This window comes from Phacochoerus africanus, chromosome 7 (assembly GCF_016906955.1).
Source record: "Phacochoerus africanus isolate WHEZ1 chromosome 7, ROS_Pafr_v1, whole genome shotgun sequence".
Taxonomy (NCBI): domain Eukaryota; kingdom Metazoa; phylum Chordata; class Mammalia; order Artiodactyla; family Suidae; genus Phacochoerus; species Phacochoerus africanus.
In genome coordinates, this window is record NC_062550.1 from 8,829,672 (window position 1) to 8,847,407 (window position 17,736).

Here is a 17,736-nt window from a genome sequence, read left to right on the forward strand (position 1 = left end):
TTGCAAAAAACTGAGCCAAAGTCTAATGATTAATTAGACATCTTATTAATAAGGTATTATTTTCACTGTATTATATAAAATTGTGACAAAAATTTTTTTTGCAATTTTTGGTTTATGGGTTATTTATGTATTACTATTACCCCTTACTTATCATTATAAGTAATAAAATATTTTGAAAGGAAAATTCTTTATATTGTAGTACCTTTGACTGCACTATTTTGTTTTTTTATTTTGTTTTGTCTTGCTTTTTTTTCTTTTTCTACTTCTTAGGGCTGCATGAGCAGCATATGGAAGTTCCCAGGCTAGGGTTGAATGGGAGCTGCAGCTGCAGACCTACGCCACAGCCACAGCAACGCTGGATCTGAGCTGCATCTGTGACCTACATCACTCGAGGCAACACCAGATCCTTTAACCCACTGAGCGAGGCCAAGGAATGAACCTGCGATCTCAAGGACACCAGTCAGTTTCATTACCACTAAGCCACAATGGGAACTCCTAACCGTTCTATGTTTTTAAAGTGTTTTTTGAACAAGAGGCCCTATGTTTAATTTTAAACCATGCTCTGTAAATTATGTAGCAGCCCTGAAAACTGATTTTTGTTTTGTTTTGTTTTGTCTTCTTAGGGCTGCACCCTAGGCATATGAAGGTTCCCGGGCTAGGGATCCAATCGGAACTGTAGCCGCTGGCCTATGCCATAGCCCCAGAAATGCCAGATCCGAGCCGCATCTGCAACCACAGTTCACAGCAATGCTGGATCCTTAACCCATTGAGCGAGGCCAGGGATTGAACCTGCGTCCTCATGGATACTAGTCAGATCCGTTTTGTTGAGCCATGACGGGAACTCCTAGGTTTTTTTGTTTTGTTTTGTTTTTGCCATTTCTTGGGCCGCTCCCTTGGCATATGGAGTTTCCCAGGCTAGGGGTCTAATTGGAGCTGTAGCCTCCAGCCTACACCAGAGCCACGGCAACTTGGGATCCGAGCCACGTCTGCGACCTACACCACAGCTCACGGTAACGCCGGATCCTTAACCCACTGAGCAAGGCCAGGGATCAAACCCGCAACCTCACGGTTCCTAGTCGGATTCGTTAACCACTGCGCCACGACGGGAACTCCAGAACTCCTAGGTTTTGTTGTTGTTGTTGTTGTTTTGTTTTGTTTTGTTTTAAAAGGATCTTCACAGTTCCCTGACTCCATGACAACTCTTTCAGGCTTTTACAGACTTCGCTCAAGGCCGATGAATGCCCACCACATGATAACTTTTTAAAACCCACATCACAGTGTGGAGGGTTAGTCATCCTGGAAGGCTGACCCTCTCCACTGTAAGGTCCTATTCATCCTTTTTGGGAAGCCACCTTCTCGATCTGAGAGTCATTCTTCTAAATCTCTCACCCATCCCCACCTCATGTGGCAGATCTGAGACCTTTGATGTCAATTTTTGAAGTCCTTTGATGGGTATGTGACAAGTGCTTTGGTAACTATAATGCCTGGAGGGGATACCTAAATAATGACGATGGGAGAGAAAATTCAAACAAAGTATGGTATGACTACTAAGTGATCACGATTCCATCCATCTTGGAACTTGTGAGGCCTGGGGTTGAGCCAAGGCCAGTGGTTTGGGACCGGGCCCCACTGTGTCCCAGGGGTCCGCTTGCTCGTGTGGGGTTCAGGGGACAGTAGCTTTAAGGGCGGCCCTCCCAGGGATGGTTGGAGTCTTTTGGTTTCCAGCAGTTGCTGTCCGCAGGCCTCCTTAAAGCAAAGGCGGGCGGAACCCCAGCGAACTGGAACCTGCAGGTCTCCACTTTCTCTTGGAACTCCGGTCTCTTCTGGGGTCCTCCCACTCCCCACTGACCAATCCCTCTGGCCCAGTGCAGAGGGAAGCAATCTGATTGGCTTAGTCATGGCGCCCATCCCCTTTATAATACGTGTCGGCCTATGAAAGGACGGCCAGTGGATCAGGTGCTCATCTCTGTCCAATTGGAGGCCTAGCAGCCAGTTCCTTGGCGATTAAGGCAGGACTTGCAGACAGCAGGGCAATCCGGTGGCCAGCAACTTGACTGCCGGGTCTGTACAGAGTCGTGCTCCCCTGCTCCTCCCCACGAGCCTGACCCTCCAGCGCTTCTCCTAGGACTTGAGTCGTTCTCACACCTACCTCACCCCACTTTACTCAGTTCATTTACTGATCTGCCCCTTCGCTTTACTCAGTTCATTTACTGATCTGCCCCTTCGTCAAATGTATCTTGACTTCTTCCACTCTTCTCATCGCCATGGTGACCTTCCTGTCACAATGGGCGGCAATGTCTTGACTGCCATCTCACTACCGGAGTAGTCTTTTCAAAGCACACACCAGGATGGTCACTCACCCACCAGTGGGTCCAGTATGAACCAAGCCCCTACGCAGGCCTTTGCCATAGAACTCAAGTACCGTGGGCAGATCCCTCCGCATTCTCTCCTGAGTGTCCGCCCCTCCCAAGCTCTTAGCCAGCCAGGGACCTCCGCGTTCCAGGTCCTCTTGCCAGAATGCTCAGCAGCCCACCTTCTTGCCACGGAACCCCTGCTCATTCTAGAGAGCTTGGGTTAAGGGTCATCTAGTCAAAGGGGCCCAGGTCTAAATGGCATCTTCTGATATTCTCTCAGCACTTAATTTGGATTTTTGCTTCCATGTCGGTTACCCGCCATCTCCCCTGCTGGATGACCACTCCCGCCAGGGCAGGGTCTGTCTACCTGGTTCAGTGTCGAACTCCTAAGAACCAGCACAGTGTCTGGCACTTCACAGGGTCTGGATAAATAGTGTGCCAGCTCAGGGCCACCAACTTTTATTTTATTTTGTTTTTGTCCACCCCACAGCATATGGAGTTCCCAGGCCAGGGATCAGATCTGAGCTGCAGCTGTGACCTAGGCCTCAGCTGTGGCAACATGGGATCCCTTAACCCACTGTGCTGGGCCAGGGATCCAGCTTGCGTCCTGGCGTTGCAGAAACACCGAAGATCCTGTTGCGCGGGAACTGCGGGGCCACTGATTTTTAAAACAGCATCCTGCAAACGTATGTGTACCTAAGAGCATGGGAATGGTCTGGAAGGAAGAAGGCCAACTTCTCAGTCTTGGCTGCCTCTGGTGGCTGGGGAGGGGACCAGGATAGGGAGTGGCATGGGATGTTGGTGAGCCCTGGCTTCAACTGTAATGATTTTACTTTTTACTAAATGATAATGAACAAATAAAGCCTGTTCCGGATCAGGGGAGACAGAGGGAATGGGCAACGCCAAGTCACACTCGCAAAGAACAAAGAAACACCGTGACACTCTGCAATCCACTGGTGGGTTTGAGTCTTCACTTTATTACTATGTCACCAGAAGTCACCACCTTCACTTGGTTCACCACAAATGGACGGATGTCATAAAGAAGGGTGCCACAGGGCCACTGGATTCACTCTTGAGAGACTTAACCAGGTGGTGGGGGGAGTCCAGAGTGGGGGCCCAGGATGGGGACCGCCATTCACTGCACACACGCACACACAGAGATATATTTGTGGAGCCTTATATTATACATCTTATATGTAGAAAATATATATATTTATACTATACACAGGCAGTAACGCTGCGGGAAGGGCCGGGCCACCCAGACCAGGGCTGTGGGCACCAGGGGATGGGAGTGTCACATCAAGGGGCAGCGCCAGGAGACAGATGGACAAGTCCATCCTCCCATAAACTCTGGGGAGAGGTGCTCCCCCTTTGTGCTCCTTAGAGAATCAAAGGGGTCTTGGGCCAAGCTTAGGGGCCCCTGAGATGTAGTGTGGGGGCTCTTGGTTATATAGGGGAAGCCCGGGACCCCCAATAGTCTTTGAAGATCAAGAATCACCAGGGAAGGTTGCAGTGGGGAGCAGATGCCAGTACCCTGGGAATTAGTCCCTCAATTGTTACGCCCCCCCCCCCACCCCAGGTGGACTAGGAGCCATACACAGGCAGGTGTCCTGTAACGGTGCAGGGTCAGTGTCATGTCAGAAGCAGGACACCTGGATCAGGAACCTCTAGCTCTGGGCTTGACTTTGGACAGGTCACTGTCTCCCGGCCCAGGTTCTGTTGCCCCTAAGGGTCCTTGCAGCTCTTCACTTGTGTGGAACCCAGTTTTCCTTGGCCCTCTCTTGTGCCTGATGGGAGAAGGGAGCCCCAACTCAGCAAGGTCAAAATGCAGGAGTGCCCTTCTCCAAGGAAGGGCTTGGAAGCAAAGGGGAGGCAGAGCGGAGCAGCAGGGAGGGAAAAGGGGATCCCGCTGGCCTGTGAGCACAGGCTCTGAGCTGGGGGTCCCCAGGGGGCTGTCCTCAGTGAAGCCATGGCACAGGGCCTCCGACCCATCAGGGGAGTCAGGAGCTCTGGGTCTCAGTCAAACCCTGCCCTCCAATCTCTCATCCTGTTTCTCATTCCTACCACCGCACAGCCTGACCACGCGATCCTGCCTGGACGGCACCCCAGGACGAGCGGGGAGTGCCAAGTGGCAAGAGTCAGCACCCCCTGCCCCTGGCACAGTCTTGTTCCCATTCTGGGGGGCAGGGAGCTTCTGTACTAAATACTCAAGGGTTGGGTGAAGCTTAAACGGTACCCTGCCCTCTAGCCCAGCATCACCAGCAGCTGGTCGGTGCCCAGGGGAACAGATGGGCAGCACCCTGGGGTCTCCCAGTGCCCATCAGAAAGGGAGGGTTTTGGTGGGGAGTGGGTGAAGGGGAGGACTTCTCCCAGCATGCTGCGTGGGCACAGAACTTCTCTCTGCTAGAAATGCAGCCGCGCCTACCCCCACCCTTACTTGCCTTGCCAACCTCTGGTCTGGTACAGGTTCCACTGCTCAGCCTGGCAGACACTGTGACCCCATCCTGTCCCCACCTGGGCCCCCCGGGGGAGAGAACCAGATAGAGCCCTTTCCCCAGATGTGGAAAATTGAAGCCAGCAACGTGCAGCTGTCACTTGATTATCTGGGGTCCTCTCCTGTCACTCTGTCCCTTGGGAAGACTTGACTAGACCCAATCCATGCTTCACTGCTAATTCACTCGCACTCTCTGAGCCTCAGTTTCCCCTTCTGTTAAGTGGGGACAGTGGTGCTACTTCTCTGCCTAGGAAATTCCCTCTCCTCCCCTCACTGCCCTGCTGACTCCTGCCTGTCTCCAGGGCCCCTACTCGCGGGGCCTTGGCCCGTCTGGCAATCGCATGGCGCATCGCCCTGTTATGGACCCTGGTGCAGCTGCTGGTTTAGTGCTCATCTCTGATGCCTGCCAGCTCCTCAAGGGCAGGATCCCACCCTCTGTAGTCTGGGCACAGATGCCTCATAATTGCTGCATCAAGAGACAAGTGAGCAAACACTACCTGCCCTGGGGTTCCTGGGGGGGCCGGTGGTAGGAACATCCAGCACCAGGCGGCCCACAACCCTGTTGCCTGCTCCCCGAGGCACCGGCTGGTGGCTGCTGGGCCCCAGGTCGCCCCTGCCTCTCTCCCTTCAAGGCCTCCCTGTTGCTTAAGGCTCAGCAGAGCACCCGTGTTGTGCAAGATTCCCCCCCTCTCCCCACAACCCTTCCTATGCCTTTGGGAACACCTGCCATCCTCTCTCCTAGAGCCTGTCATCTCCCCAAGCCTTCCATGCCCCAGGGGCTCTCACCATTCATCTTGGGGACAGTTTGTCCCATGGCAGCAGCTCACAGGCTGGCCCTGCTGGATCTAGAGCCCCTGTCTCCCTACAGAGGGACTGGCCGAGTGGTAGGCCTTCTGGGAGGCCAGAGGAGGGATGCTCCATGTCCTTGGCCATCCCAGAGGAGGGAAAGATGACACAGTGTCCCAGATCAGTTCTGTTTCCTGGGAGGTCACAAGGGCAGGGAACAGGGCATCGCTAGGTGGCTGGGACCAAGAAGCCCAGGCAGCAAGCCCAGCTCTGCCACTCACTCACTGTGACCTTGGGCCGGGTGCTCCCCCTCTGGGCTTCCTTGTCCACCCAGCTCCAGGTAGGGACTTAGCGGGCCTCTCCTAGAGGCAGGGACAGTGGTCAGTCCCCTGGGAAGCCACCAAGGGGCACGGGCGCTCCTGCGGGGACCCGCACAGCGCAGAGCTCAGAGCAGTATGCGGGGTGAGGCAGCCCTCAAGGCTCTCCTGCCCCGATAAGGCCGGGGAGGGGCCGGCAAGGTGTGGGGAGAGGGGCCTGGAGGCAGGGCTGTCCCGCTGCAGGGGGCACAGGCGGGGCAGGGGCAGGGCAGGCCCCTGGCTTGCAGCAGAATCAGGGTGTCTCACGGGCTGAGGTCCCCAAGACCTCTCAGAGTAACAGGAGCACTGAACGGTGGAGCCCCCCGTCCAGGGATCAGGGGAGGCGGGGAGGACGGGGACAGCAGGTGCTCTGTCGTCAGGTGGCCTGGGCTTGGCCCCACCCCCATCACTGGCTGGCCGCGTGACCCTGGGCGAGTGACCCGGACCTCTTCAGGCCTCAGTTTCCTCGGCCATAAAAGGCAGACGGCCCCAACCCTCCTAGCAGGGCGGCTGTGTCACTCCTAGCAGGTGACGGCCCCCAGGGTCCTGCGGGTGCTCACACCCCTCAGCCAAACCTCCCCGGCATCTCCTGGGGGATCCTTCCCTCCGTGCCCACCTCTGGGACCAGTGGGACCTCCTCCGCCGCTCGTCCCCCTTTCTGGGGACCATCTGTCCTTCAGCACTCGTGCCAAGCACAGGCCTGACATATAGGAGGTGCCTGACGAAGGCTCGAAGATACAAGGAATGAACACAAACACCCCAGAGCCCTGCTGGACACACCTGCACACACGTGTAGACAGCCCCGGCACCTTACTGCCCCATCCCGCCCAAGCTGCCCTGGGCCTCAGTGCAACAACCTGGAGATGCCGGGCAGGGCAGCCTGGGGGGGAGCGGGGGCACTGGGTGTGGAGGGAAGGGGCAGGGGGGCCACTGGGGTGGGGTGGGGGCAGGTGGTCACTGCAGCTCAGTAGCCCTGCGACTGGTAGCCCTGGGGCTCGGTGTCGAAGGCGTTGGCTGGCTGCTGGTAGGTGCCGCCCATGCCGGCGGGGTCTGGCCCGGCGCTGGGCTCCACGTAGGGGGCATAAGGCATGCTGGAGTCCTGGCTGGGGTCCATGTAGTCCTGGGAGAAGAGGGCCGAGTCGGCGCCAATCTGGTACCGCTGGAAGGCCAGCACTGCCTGGCCCGCCTGGGGACGGGGGCCGGCGGGGACAAGGACAGGAGGGAGGGGATGGTTAAGGGAGAGACAGACAAGAGCACTGGGTTAGTAGAGGTTAGTCCACAGGACGCAGGCAAAAGAGGGTTAAATATCCTCAGAACACCAAAGATGGGACCAAGCCTGACTGGGGAGAAAGGCTGTCCTTGCAGCCAGCCCAGAACCACACTGTTGAGCCAGAAAGACCTTCAGAAAGCGCCTGCCTGCCTCGTATCCCCTAATCCCAGAGATCACTCTAGGTCATCAAAAAATTCTAGAATCTACAGAGTTACCACTGTGGCTCAGCGGAAACGAATCTGACTAGTATCTGTGAGGACATGGATTTGTTTGATCCCTGGCCTCACTCAGTGGATTAAGGACCAGTGTTGCCATGAGCTGTGGTGTAGGTCAAAGACGCGGCTTGGATCTGGCGTGGGTGTGGCGGCTGTGGTGTAGGCCAGCAGTTATAGCTCCAATTCAACCCCTAGCCCGGGAACTTCCATATGCCGTGGGTGCGGCCCTAAAAAGACCAGAAAAAAAAAAAAAAATCTAGACTCTTCAGAGCCTTCATTGAGAAGCGTTAAAATGGCTCAGAGGCCCACAGCATCCTTCTAAAACTGTGTTCTCAGGGTTTTACGTGGAATGGAAAAAACAGGTTTTTGGTGTGACAGAGAATGTCAGCATCTCAAAGGCTATTCTGTCTCTCACGTGGCTGGGCATGGCCATATGACTAAGTTCTGGTCAATGGATCACCCCCAAGTTCTCTGTCCCACCCTTTGACCTGATGCCTGGAATGCAGATGTGATAGCTGGTGCTCAAGCTGCCATATTGGACCATGAGATCTATGAGCCCAGTTTTAGGGATGGGAGAGGCCTGGGTCACTAACAAGTTCTGAGGCCACTATGTCAGCCCCAGACTATCTAAGAGTTTGTTTCAACCGCTGTTATTTATGAGTTTTGTCATTTGCTTCTGAATCTCATTCTAATCGAAACTCTTGATCAAAGGAGTTTGGGAAAATGAGTTAAACAGAGTAAAACAAGTCTCAGGACCAAAGGACCTGTCAAAGCCCTGTCTCTTTAATGTATGCTGGGATCCCCAAGGGGAAACTATGGCAAACAGCATTTACCAACCTTTTCTGACCACAGAAGCTCTTTTTTTATAGGGCCCAGTTGGGAAAGACTTGTCTACAGCATACATACATAGGTGGGAAATTCTTTTTCAGTAAAAACAATTACATTGTTATAAGGACAATGACACGGACTACATCAAGCTAGGGAATGAATTAAATCTGTCATTAAAAGAAAATGTTTATAGGTCTACACTGAAAGCCTTCTCCAGAGATCTTCCCAACCCAGGTAATCTGGCTGTGATGGAAAGACACACATGCTCTACACACCCCTATTTGGGGGCTGGGGAGACTAAGGCCTAGAAAAGGGAGGCCTTATGGCCAAGTTAGTGCCAGAACCCAGAGCGGAACACAGGAGTCCTGCTCCTTCCCAGGCCAGGGCCCTCACCACCTCCTTCCTTTTGATCCGCCAGCTGACAAGGCCGTAAGTCAACCAGGAACCCAAAAGGGTCAACGGGTGAGAGACAGGGGGCAAAGTGCCCTTGGTGTTTTATTCCAGAAAGTTCCAGAAACCCGGTGACTAGGCATTAACTTTTGATTTATGTCACTGGAGAAAACTCAGAGGGGCAGCCCTTCCTGGAAAGTGGCTATTTAAAGCAAAGTGCCAGGGGCCTGGGAAAGGCAGACCAGGACTCAAGGAGGTGAGCTGAGGAGGTCAGGAGTGGCCGTCTTGTACGTTCCACTCTGCTGCGGGGGTGGGGGGGGGTGGGGCTCAGATGCAGGAGCCTGGAGGAGCAGGGGGGCGGAAAGTCCCTGCCTCCTCGGGAGTGGGGCCACATCTTCAGCACCTCTGAGCCATCAGCAAGCCCCCAAGAGCTTTGGGAATGAAAGGATGAGTCCCTAACAGGAACTCCTACAGACGTGGTCCTCCCATAACTCCAGGCTGGTGTCCCGCACAGAGGCAGGGAGCTGGAGCAGATGACCTCAGCGACCCCTCCAGGGATAGCAGTTCCAGACCTAGTGCTCTCTCTGTGGTCACTCCTCTGTCCCCACTAAGTCAAGGTGTCCTTTAGCCATCCAGTTCCAGAAGCCACAGACAGAAGCCACGGAGGAGTGTGAGCCCCTGTTGGACTGAGGTGCAGAGGGGAGGCTGGGGCTTCTGCTCAGAGCGCAAGGACCTGGTGGTCCTCCCGGCCCTGCTTCTTCAGAGCCGGGACACTTTGCTCTGGGGTCTGGGCTCCATTACCTCCTCCATTCCTGCAGAGAGTAGAGGAGGGGTAGGTGGGCTCCCGCCCAGGCAGCTGAGAGCCCCAAGGAGGGAGCCTGTGTAGAATTACTCCCAAAGCAGAGATTATGAAGGTGTCCTTTTTGGAGAGAATGAATGAATGGATGAACAAGAGAGCCTACATTTATTGAGCATCTCTGTGCCAAGCCCCATGCCAACCTTTGGTTCATTTGCACAACAGCCCTGAGACGTCGGTCCATTATCACACCTCGATCCAGCAGGCTGAGGCTCAGAGAGGTGCAGGGGTCTGTCCAGGGTCACACTGCCCATGAGAGCAGAGCCAGACCAAGAGTCCTCTGATGTCCTTGGCCAGAACTTCCCTTGGCAGCCACCTGCCATGGGGACTATAAAATCGGCTTTTCTCTTGCAGCCGTGGGACAGGATCTCACACTGTGCCCACAGCTCAGCACCCTGGCGGCCCATGTATGGAGCCACCTTCAACCCTCCAGCATCCTGCGGCTGTGCACTGGGGAAAATTTCAGTTTGTCTTTCCCTCCCCAGCCTGCGGGCTCCAGGGGCCAGGAGCACGCCAGATTCATCACTAGGCACAAAACAGTTGCTCAATAAATGTTTACTGAATGAACGGACACAAAGGAGGCAATGAATGAATAGGTGGTGAGTCTTAACTGGCCTCTCAAGCCAGCCTGCCCCTGCCCAGCACGCCTGGCATCCTGGCCGATCAGTAGGCAGTAGGTGCCCCCCAGCCTCGCCACCGGGCATGACTAGGGCAGGCCTACGGCTGTGCCGAGGCAGGAAACAGGGTGCTGTACTCCTCCTGGAAGGTAAGGTCCTTGAATCTCCGCACGGCCAAGGCTGCGGTCAGGCTCTGCCAGAAGAGAGCAGGGATGAGGCCAGCCGCCAAGAACAGGGAAAGGCAGAGCTGCCGGCAGGAAGGCGGGCTTCAGCAGGAACCTGTCAGTCAGACTCTCAGGCCCGCCCCCCGGAAGTCCTGAGGTCCAATCACCCACCTCCTCCTCTGCGGGCCCCTCCCCCGGGAGAAAACGGAGGTCCACGGGGTCCCAAAAAAGAAAAAGAAGCCTGGCCAGGACAGGGCCGGGAAGCCAGGAGGACAGCGAAGGCTGGCTGAAGCACGGCTTCGCAGGAGGGGCCAGGGCTGCCAGTAGAGAGCCCCACCCCGGGGGGGCTCCTTCTTGCGGAAGCCTGGGCCCGCACAGCCGGAAAGCCTGGAGGGGAGGGGGCTGCCGGAGGGGAGGGGAGAACCTTGGGGATGAGGTTCTGGGTTTATGTCACCCCAGGTCTCTGCAGGAGGGAGATGAGGGGAGAAAAATTAAATCGAGAGGACCTGGAACCAGTGGGAAAGAGGGGCCAGCCTTGCTGTCACGCAGGTGGGTGCTTGAGACCACCGGGTCCAGAGCCTGCAAAGGGGTGACCTCTGGCCAGAGGGGCCAAACACAGGCTTTTTTTGACCCGCACAGTATGTATTTTTTAACCTGAATAAACTGCTGACACATAAAGATCAGAGTATACAGAGAAACTCAGATTTCTGGCTTTGCTGGGGAAACAGGAAGACCTGGCCTCTGTGGGTCCCCTTTCCTGCTGGGCAGAGGGTACCCTTTTACGATGGCGTGCACCGTGCCACCTGGCCCACTCACGCCTTCTCAGGTCCTGCCTGCCCTGTGGACATCTGCGGTTGTGACACACCCCACCTCAAATCCAAGCTCCCTATTTTACAGATGGGCAGATAGAGCCCCAGAAAATTAGAGGTGGCCCCAAGGTTTGACCCAGGTTTCCTCTCAGCCTGGGCTCCTTCCCAGTGTAGAATCTCAAAGCCTTATCCTGCCCTCTAGGCCTCAGCTTTCTCATCTGTAAAAGGGGACAGCAACTCTCTACCACCCAAATACTGGAGTGGCTGGGAGGGTAGCCCGTTACTACACCAAAGGCAGGGTCTGTTGTCACCACCTGCCTGTCCCCACTGGCAATGGCAGCTGTCTTCTTCCTCGGGGAGCAGTTCCCCCCCTCACCCCGTAAGCAGCCCCGGGGGCCTGGGGGCCCGGGGGCCCGGCTGGGCAGGCGAGTGGGGGCCAGCTGGGTGGCGTACTCACCCACGTGAAGATGGAGAAGAAGGAAAAGGCGATGGCGGCCCGGGCTGCGTCCGTCCCTTCGTTCAGTGGGTTGTCCTTGGGCTTGGAGACCTGCCACTGGTTGGCCAGGTAGCAGAAGCCCACGAACCAGAGGAAGGCCCAGAAGGCTGGGGTGTCCACAGGGCAGAATGGGCCCCGCGAGGCGAGAGGAGGTGTGGGGAGGAGATGGGAGGTTCAAGAGGGAGTCTCCCATGCCCCCACCCCCAAGGAAGAGGTGGGGGGGGATCAGAGTGGGGGGAGTGCAGGGAAGATGCAGAGAACAGAGAGGCCAGTCAGAGGTCAGATGCAGGGTGGGAGAGAGCCAGCCAGGCCAGAGCAGGGCGGGGGCGGGAGGGGGGGGCAGAGGGAGGGAGGGAGGGAGGGAGAAAACCCCGTCAGCCTAGGCCCATGTTTCTCTAACCTCAACCAAACACAGACCTCCCAGCTGAATCCCCCCTGGCCCGTGGTTCCACCCTGAGGCCTGCAGCTCGCTGAAGAGCGTCCATCCAACCCCCGCCCGCTGCTGCCTCCCAGAGAACAGGCCAGGAAGGAGGAGGGCACGCCGCGGCCAGTGGGTCTGCGTCTCTATGGTGTCTGCAGTCTCAGTGCGGGGCCCTTGCAGAACCAAGGTCTGCAGAATTCGGGATTGCAAGCCTTGTAGCCACAAGACCTCTGGGTGCCCAGAAAGTCCAAGGCTGCTTGGGATAAAGAGCCCATGTGCCTAGTGGTCGGTGCCTAGAGCCCAGCCCCTCCTAGAGGCTCTGCTGGGGAGCTCCGGGGTTCCAGGGAACACAACCTGAGAAGCACTTATGTCATTCTAGTTCCTTGGACTCTGAGGGACCCTAGGCCTCACTCCCGGCAGGCAGCTTGGCACATCCTGAGAGTCCTGGGCCTGGAAGTGGGGGGAGGTCCCAGCCACAGACCAGAGACCACAGTTCTAGGCCAGGGGCTCCAAACCCAAGCATCCTCCAATCAGTCCCTCAGAAGTCATGGGGACAGAGGCCAGGTGACCTCTGCCGAAGGTCGTTTCTGAAGGGCAAGGGCAGTAGCTTCCCAGCTTCCCGGGATGCCTACTGTGTGCCCGGGCCCTCAGCTACCGCCCTGTTCAGTTCTCACAGGGCTCCACCAGGGTGGGGGCCAGAGGACGCCGCTGAAAGGCGAGGTGACATGGGCGTTGTGCTCCCCTCCCCGCCACGAGCCATGGGCTGTTCTGGGGTCTCGGGCCCAGCGCTGGGCCCATCCTTCCCTGCTACCAGCCTTATGACCCCAAGTCTGTCCCTTCACCCGCCGGCACCTCAGTTTCCTCATCTGGAAAATGGGAAGAAGGGCGGGAGCCGCCTGGCAGGTGCGTGTGAGGATGCGGACGAGCGGGACAACACGGGACAGCCCCCTGCCGACTCCGCTGTGCCGGGGGGAGGGGGGGTGGTGGGGCTTGGGCTGGGGGCTCACCTGAGACGCCGATGTCCGACAGGACGGCCTTCTTCCGGTCCTTCACGCTGCTGATCTGCGGGAAGTAGACGTCCAGGGCCAGGTAGAGCAGGCAGGTGAGGAAGGCGAGCACGCCCACGGTCACGCCATAGCCGCAGGCGTTGGGGTTACGGTTGTAAACGCAGAACTCCTTGCTCTCGGAGGGGCTGTTGAGGTAGCCCTCGTTCACAATGGAGCCGAACACCACGATGGAGAACACCTGCAGGGGCGGGGGCGGCCCGTGTGAGCCCCCCGTAGGCCCTGGCCCCGGGGAGGGGAGGGCTGCTAGGCCCTCGGCCTGTCGCCTGCCTCTCTGGGAGCCCTCTTCGCCCCCAACAGCCACAGGCCCGCTGTTACACAGGCATTTCAGAGGGGAAGCCCAGAGAGGGAGGGGAACTTGCTCAGGGTCACACAGCCCAGGAGGAGTCAATCCCTTCCTTCTGCAGCGGCAGGCACGGAGGACCCTCCCACTGCATGTGCGGCCTCGCACCCCTTCCAGTCGGGTGCAGAGAGGGCTTCCTGGGCTCTGGCACCAAGGTTCCTCTGGGTCTGGACCCGGCCTCCCAGAACAAATGGTCTCATGCCCTCTGGGTGGTGAGTCTGCCAAGCCCCCGTGCCCCAGCATGACTCCCCCAGAAGCTGGCACGGGCCCGGCCTCATCTTGTGCTTCCCTCCCCTCTGCGGGGCCGTGGGCTGTTCTGGGGTCTCAGGCCCTGTCCGTGGTCCCACCCTTCCCTGTTGCCCAGGCCCTGACAGGTGGAAAGAGCGATCAATGAAAAAAGACACCAGTCACAACTCTGTCAATCCCAGGCAAGCTGCACAACCCTAGTGCATTACATGTGGTACCTCCTTTAAAGCCCCCAACGGCCCCAGGACATATCTATTTCAGTTGGGGTGGCAGCCAGCAGAGACAGTCCCCACGACCCCACCTCCGGGTATTCATGCGCTTGTGCAATTTCCTTCCCCTGGACTGTGGGCTGAGCCCAGCCATTTGCTTCTAAACGGAATATGGCAGGAGTTCCCGCTGTGGCACAATGGAATCAACAGCCTCCTGGAAGTGCTGGAACATGGGTTTGATCCCCGGTCTGGCCCAGTGGGTCAAAGGTCCAGGGTTGCTGAGGTGCAGGTCAGTATTGCGGCTTGGATCTGATCCCTGGCCCGGGAACTCCATATACCACCGGGCAGCCAAAAAAGAAAAAAAAAAAAAAAAGGATATGGCAAACAGTGACAGATGTCCCTTCTGCTGGGAGAAGGTTACAGACTCCGGCCTCTGTCATGCTCACCCTCTCTCAGCCCCTGCCACTTGCTCGATCGGGTGGAAGCAGCTCCCACGTTTAGAGCTGCCTTACGGAGAAACATGCGGTCTGGAACTGAGCCCCTCAAACCACAAGGCTGAGTCCTGCCAGCCCCATGTAAGTGACCTTGACTGTGGATCCATCCTCAGCCTCCAAATGAGACCACAGCCCTGGCTGAGACCATGATGTAAGGTAGGGCACCTGGCCAAGCAGACTGCTGACCAGGGAAACTAAGAAAACTAATATTGGTTGTTTTAAGCCACTACATTTTCAGAGTTCCCACTTTGGCACAGTGGGTTAAGAACACAATTATGGGGACTTCCCGTTGTGGCACAGCAGAAACGAATCTGACTAGTATCCATGAGGATGCGGGTTTGGTCCCCAGCCTCGCTCAGTGGGTTGGGCATCTGGCGTTGCAGTGACCTGTGGTGCAGGTCACAGACGTGGCTCCGATCTTGAGTGGCTGTGGCTGTGGCTGTGGCTGTGGCGTAGACCAGCAGCTGCAGCTCCAACTCAACCCCTAGCCTGGGAAATTCCATATGCTGTGGGCGTGGCCCTAAAAAGCACAGAAAAAAAAAAAAAAAAAGAATTCAACTGCATCGGCTTGGGTCACTGCAGAGGTGTAGGTTCGATCCCAGCCTGGCGAAGTGGGTTAAGGATCTGGTGTGGCGGAAGTCGTGCGGTAGGTCAAAGCGGTGGCTCAGATTCAGTCTCTGGCCTGGGAACTTCCATCTATTGCAGATGCGGCCATAAAAACTATGATAATAAAAAATACATAAGCCACTATGTTTTTTACTTACATGGCAGCAGCTGGCTAATACAATCAGTATCACTGGCATTTTGCAGATGAGGCAGAGAAGGTGTAGGTATTGGTTAATGTGCCCAGAGTCACATGGCTGGCATGTGGCTGAGCTGGCTTCAAACCCAGGGACCTGGCTTCATGCTTTTTCCTCCTGCCTCTTGCCTCCCCTAAAACTGTGAGGACAAAGAGGCCCACACCCAACAGACAAACACATGAACAGGAAGACAGAGCCTCGGGTGTGGCCTGCAGTGAGCCCAAGGTGCAGGCTGCAGAGGATTTTTTTTTGTCTTTTTTTGCTATTTCTTGGGCCGCTTCCGCGGCATATGGAGATTCCCAGGCTAGGGGTCTAATCAGAGCTGCAGCCGCCAGCCTATATGCCAGAGCCACAGCAACGCGGGATCCGAGCCGCGTCTGCAACCTACACCACAGCTCACGGCAACGCCGGATTCCCAACCCACTGAGCAAGGGCAGGGACCGAACCCGCAACCTCATGGTTCCTAGTCGGATTCGTTAACCACTGCGCCACGACGGGAACTCCTGCAGAGGATTTTTATTGTCCATTTTCCACTTCACTTTGCTTTCCGATTTTCCCACAATAAGAAACTATAATTTTGGAGTTCCTGTCGTGGTGCAGCGGAAACAAATCTGATTAGGAACCATGAGGTTGCGGGTTCGATCCCTGGCCTCGCTCAGTGGGTTAGGGATCTGGCGTTGCCGTGAGCTGTGGTGGAGGTCACAGATGTGGCTCAGATCTGACATTACTGTGGCTGTGGTGCAGGCCGGCAACTGGAGCTCTGATTTGACCCCTAGCCTGGGAACCTCCATATGCCGTGGGTGGGGCTCCAAAAGGAAAAAAAAAAGAAAAAAAAAGAAAAAAAAGAAAGAAACTATAATTTCAACATGAACCAGCCACATTTTCCTCCTCAGCCAACATGCAGGATGAGTAGTGATTTCAGGGCAGGTATGGGAGAAAATACGAGCAGCATCTTTTAAAAAATCTTATCTTCACAAATGAACCTTTCCGCAGAAAAGATGACTCATGAACTTGGAGAACAGACTTGTGGTTGCCAAGGGGGTGGGGGAGGGGAGGGAATGAGATGGACTGGGAATCTGGGGTTAAGAGATGCAAACTACTGCCTTTGGAATGGACAAGTCATGAGATCCTGCTGCGTGGCACTGGGAACCATATCTAATCACTTATGACGGAGCGGGATGGAGGATAATGTGAGAAAAAGAATGTATGTGTACATGTTGTGACTGGGTCCCTTTGCTGTACCGTAGAAAATTGACAGAACACTGTAAACCTGCTATAATGGAAAATATAAAAATCATTTAAAAATGAAGAAAAGGGAGTTCCCGTCGTGGCGCAGTGGTTAACGAATCCGACTAGGAACCATGAGGTTGCGGGTTCGGTCCCTGCCCTTGCTCAGTGGGTTGGGAATCCGGCGTTGCCGTGAGCTGTGGCGTTGCAGATGCGGCTCGGATCCCGCGTTGCTGTGGCTCTGGCGTAGGCCGGTGGCTGCAGCTCCGATTCGACCCCTAGCCTGGGAGCCTCCATATGCCGCAGGGGCAGCCCAAGAAATAGCAAAAAGACAAAAAAAAAAGACGAAAAAAATCTCTTATCTTTATGTCTGCACTTTACGTGGGTTTTATAACAAACTGGATATATTAGTGTAGTAATAAATATAAAACCAATCGCCACTTTTTATTGAAGTGGAGTTGATGTGCAACATTATAGGTTCCAGGTGGACAATACAGTGATTCACAATTTTTAAAGGTTCTACTCCATTTATAGTTATTATAAAATACTGGCTATATTCCCCATGCTGTACAATATATCCTTGCAGCTCCTTTTATACATAATAGTTTGAACCTCATAGTTCCCTACCCCTAATTGCCCCCCACCACCGGTAAGCACGAGTTTGTTTCCCACATCTGTGAGTTTGTTTTTGTTTTTGTGTTTTTTCTTTTTAGGGCCACACTTGTGGCATATGGAGGTTCCCAGGCTAGGGGTCGAATCGGAGCTACACCTGCTGACCTACACCACAGCCGAAGCCACACAGGATCCGAGCCACATCTGTGACCTACACCACAGCTCATGGCAACCAGATCCTTAACCTGCTGATCAAGGCCTGGGATCAAAACCACATCCTCGTGGTTACTATCAGATTCATTTCACTGCCATGCGTTTCATGATGGGAATTTCTGTGTTTGTTTTTTGTTGTTGTTATATTCACTAGTTTTTTTTTTTTTTTTTAATTAATTAATTTTTTTTATGGCCGAAAGCATGGCATATGGAAGTTTGCATGGCATACAGAAGTGCCCAGGTGAAGGACTGAATCTGAGCTGCAGCTGTGACCTCCACCATGGCTGCAGCAATATGGGATCCTTTAACCCACTGCACTGGGCTGGGGATCAAATTTGCGTCTCTGCAGTGACCCAAGTCATAGTCGCTGCAGTTGGATTCTTTTTTTTTTTTTGTCTTTTTGCCTTTTCTAGGGCCCCTCCCACGGCATATGGAGATTCCCAGGCTCGGGGTCTAATCAGAGACATAGCCA

At 55.3% G+C, this 17,736-nt stretch overlaps 1 protein-coding gene across 4 annotated transcripts in view; it reads right to left on the reverse strand.

Moving 5' to 3' along the window:
* Positions 1 to 3,311: 3,311 nt before the first annotated feature.
* The window catches only part of SYNGR1 (synaptogyrin 1), a 31,807-nt gene continuing 17,382 nt past the window's right edge, over positions 3,312 to 17,736 (reverse strand). Inside the window, exons 2-4 of one of the 4 annotated variants that reach the window (XM_047786211.1) lie at positions 13,064 to 13,301; positions 11,597 to 11,742; positions 3,312 to 7,110 (exon numbers count right to left, since the gene is read on the reverse strand). In XM_047786211.1, the coding sequence (XP_047642167.1) occupies positions 6,955 to 7,110; positions 11,597 to 11,742; positions 13,064 to 13,301 (540 nt within the window). In that variant the 3' untranslated portion in view covers positions 3,312 to 6,954. Of the gene's footprint in view, positions 7,177 to 10,089; positions 10,414 to 11,596; positions 11,743 to 13,063; positions 13,302 to 17,736 lie in introns of those variants that run through there. The other 3 variants (XM_047786210.1, XM_047786213.1, XM_047786212.1) reach the window with 3 other exon arrangements.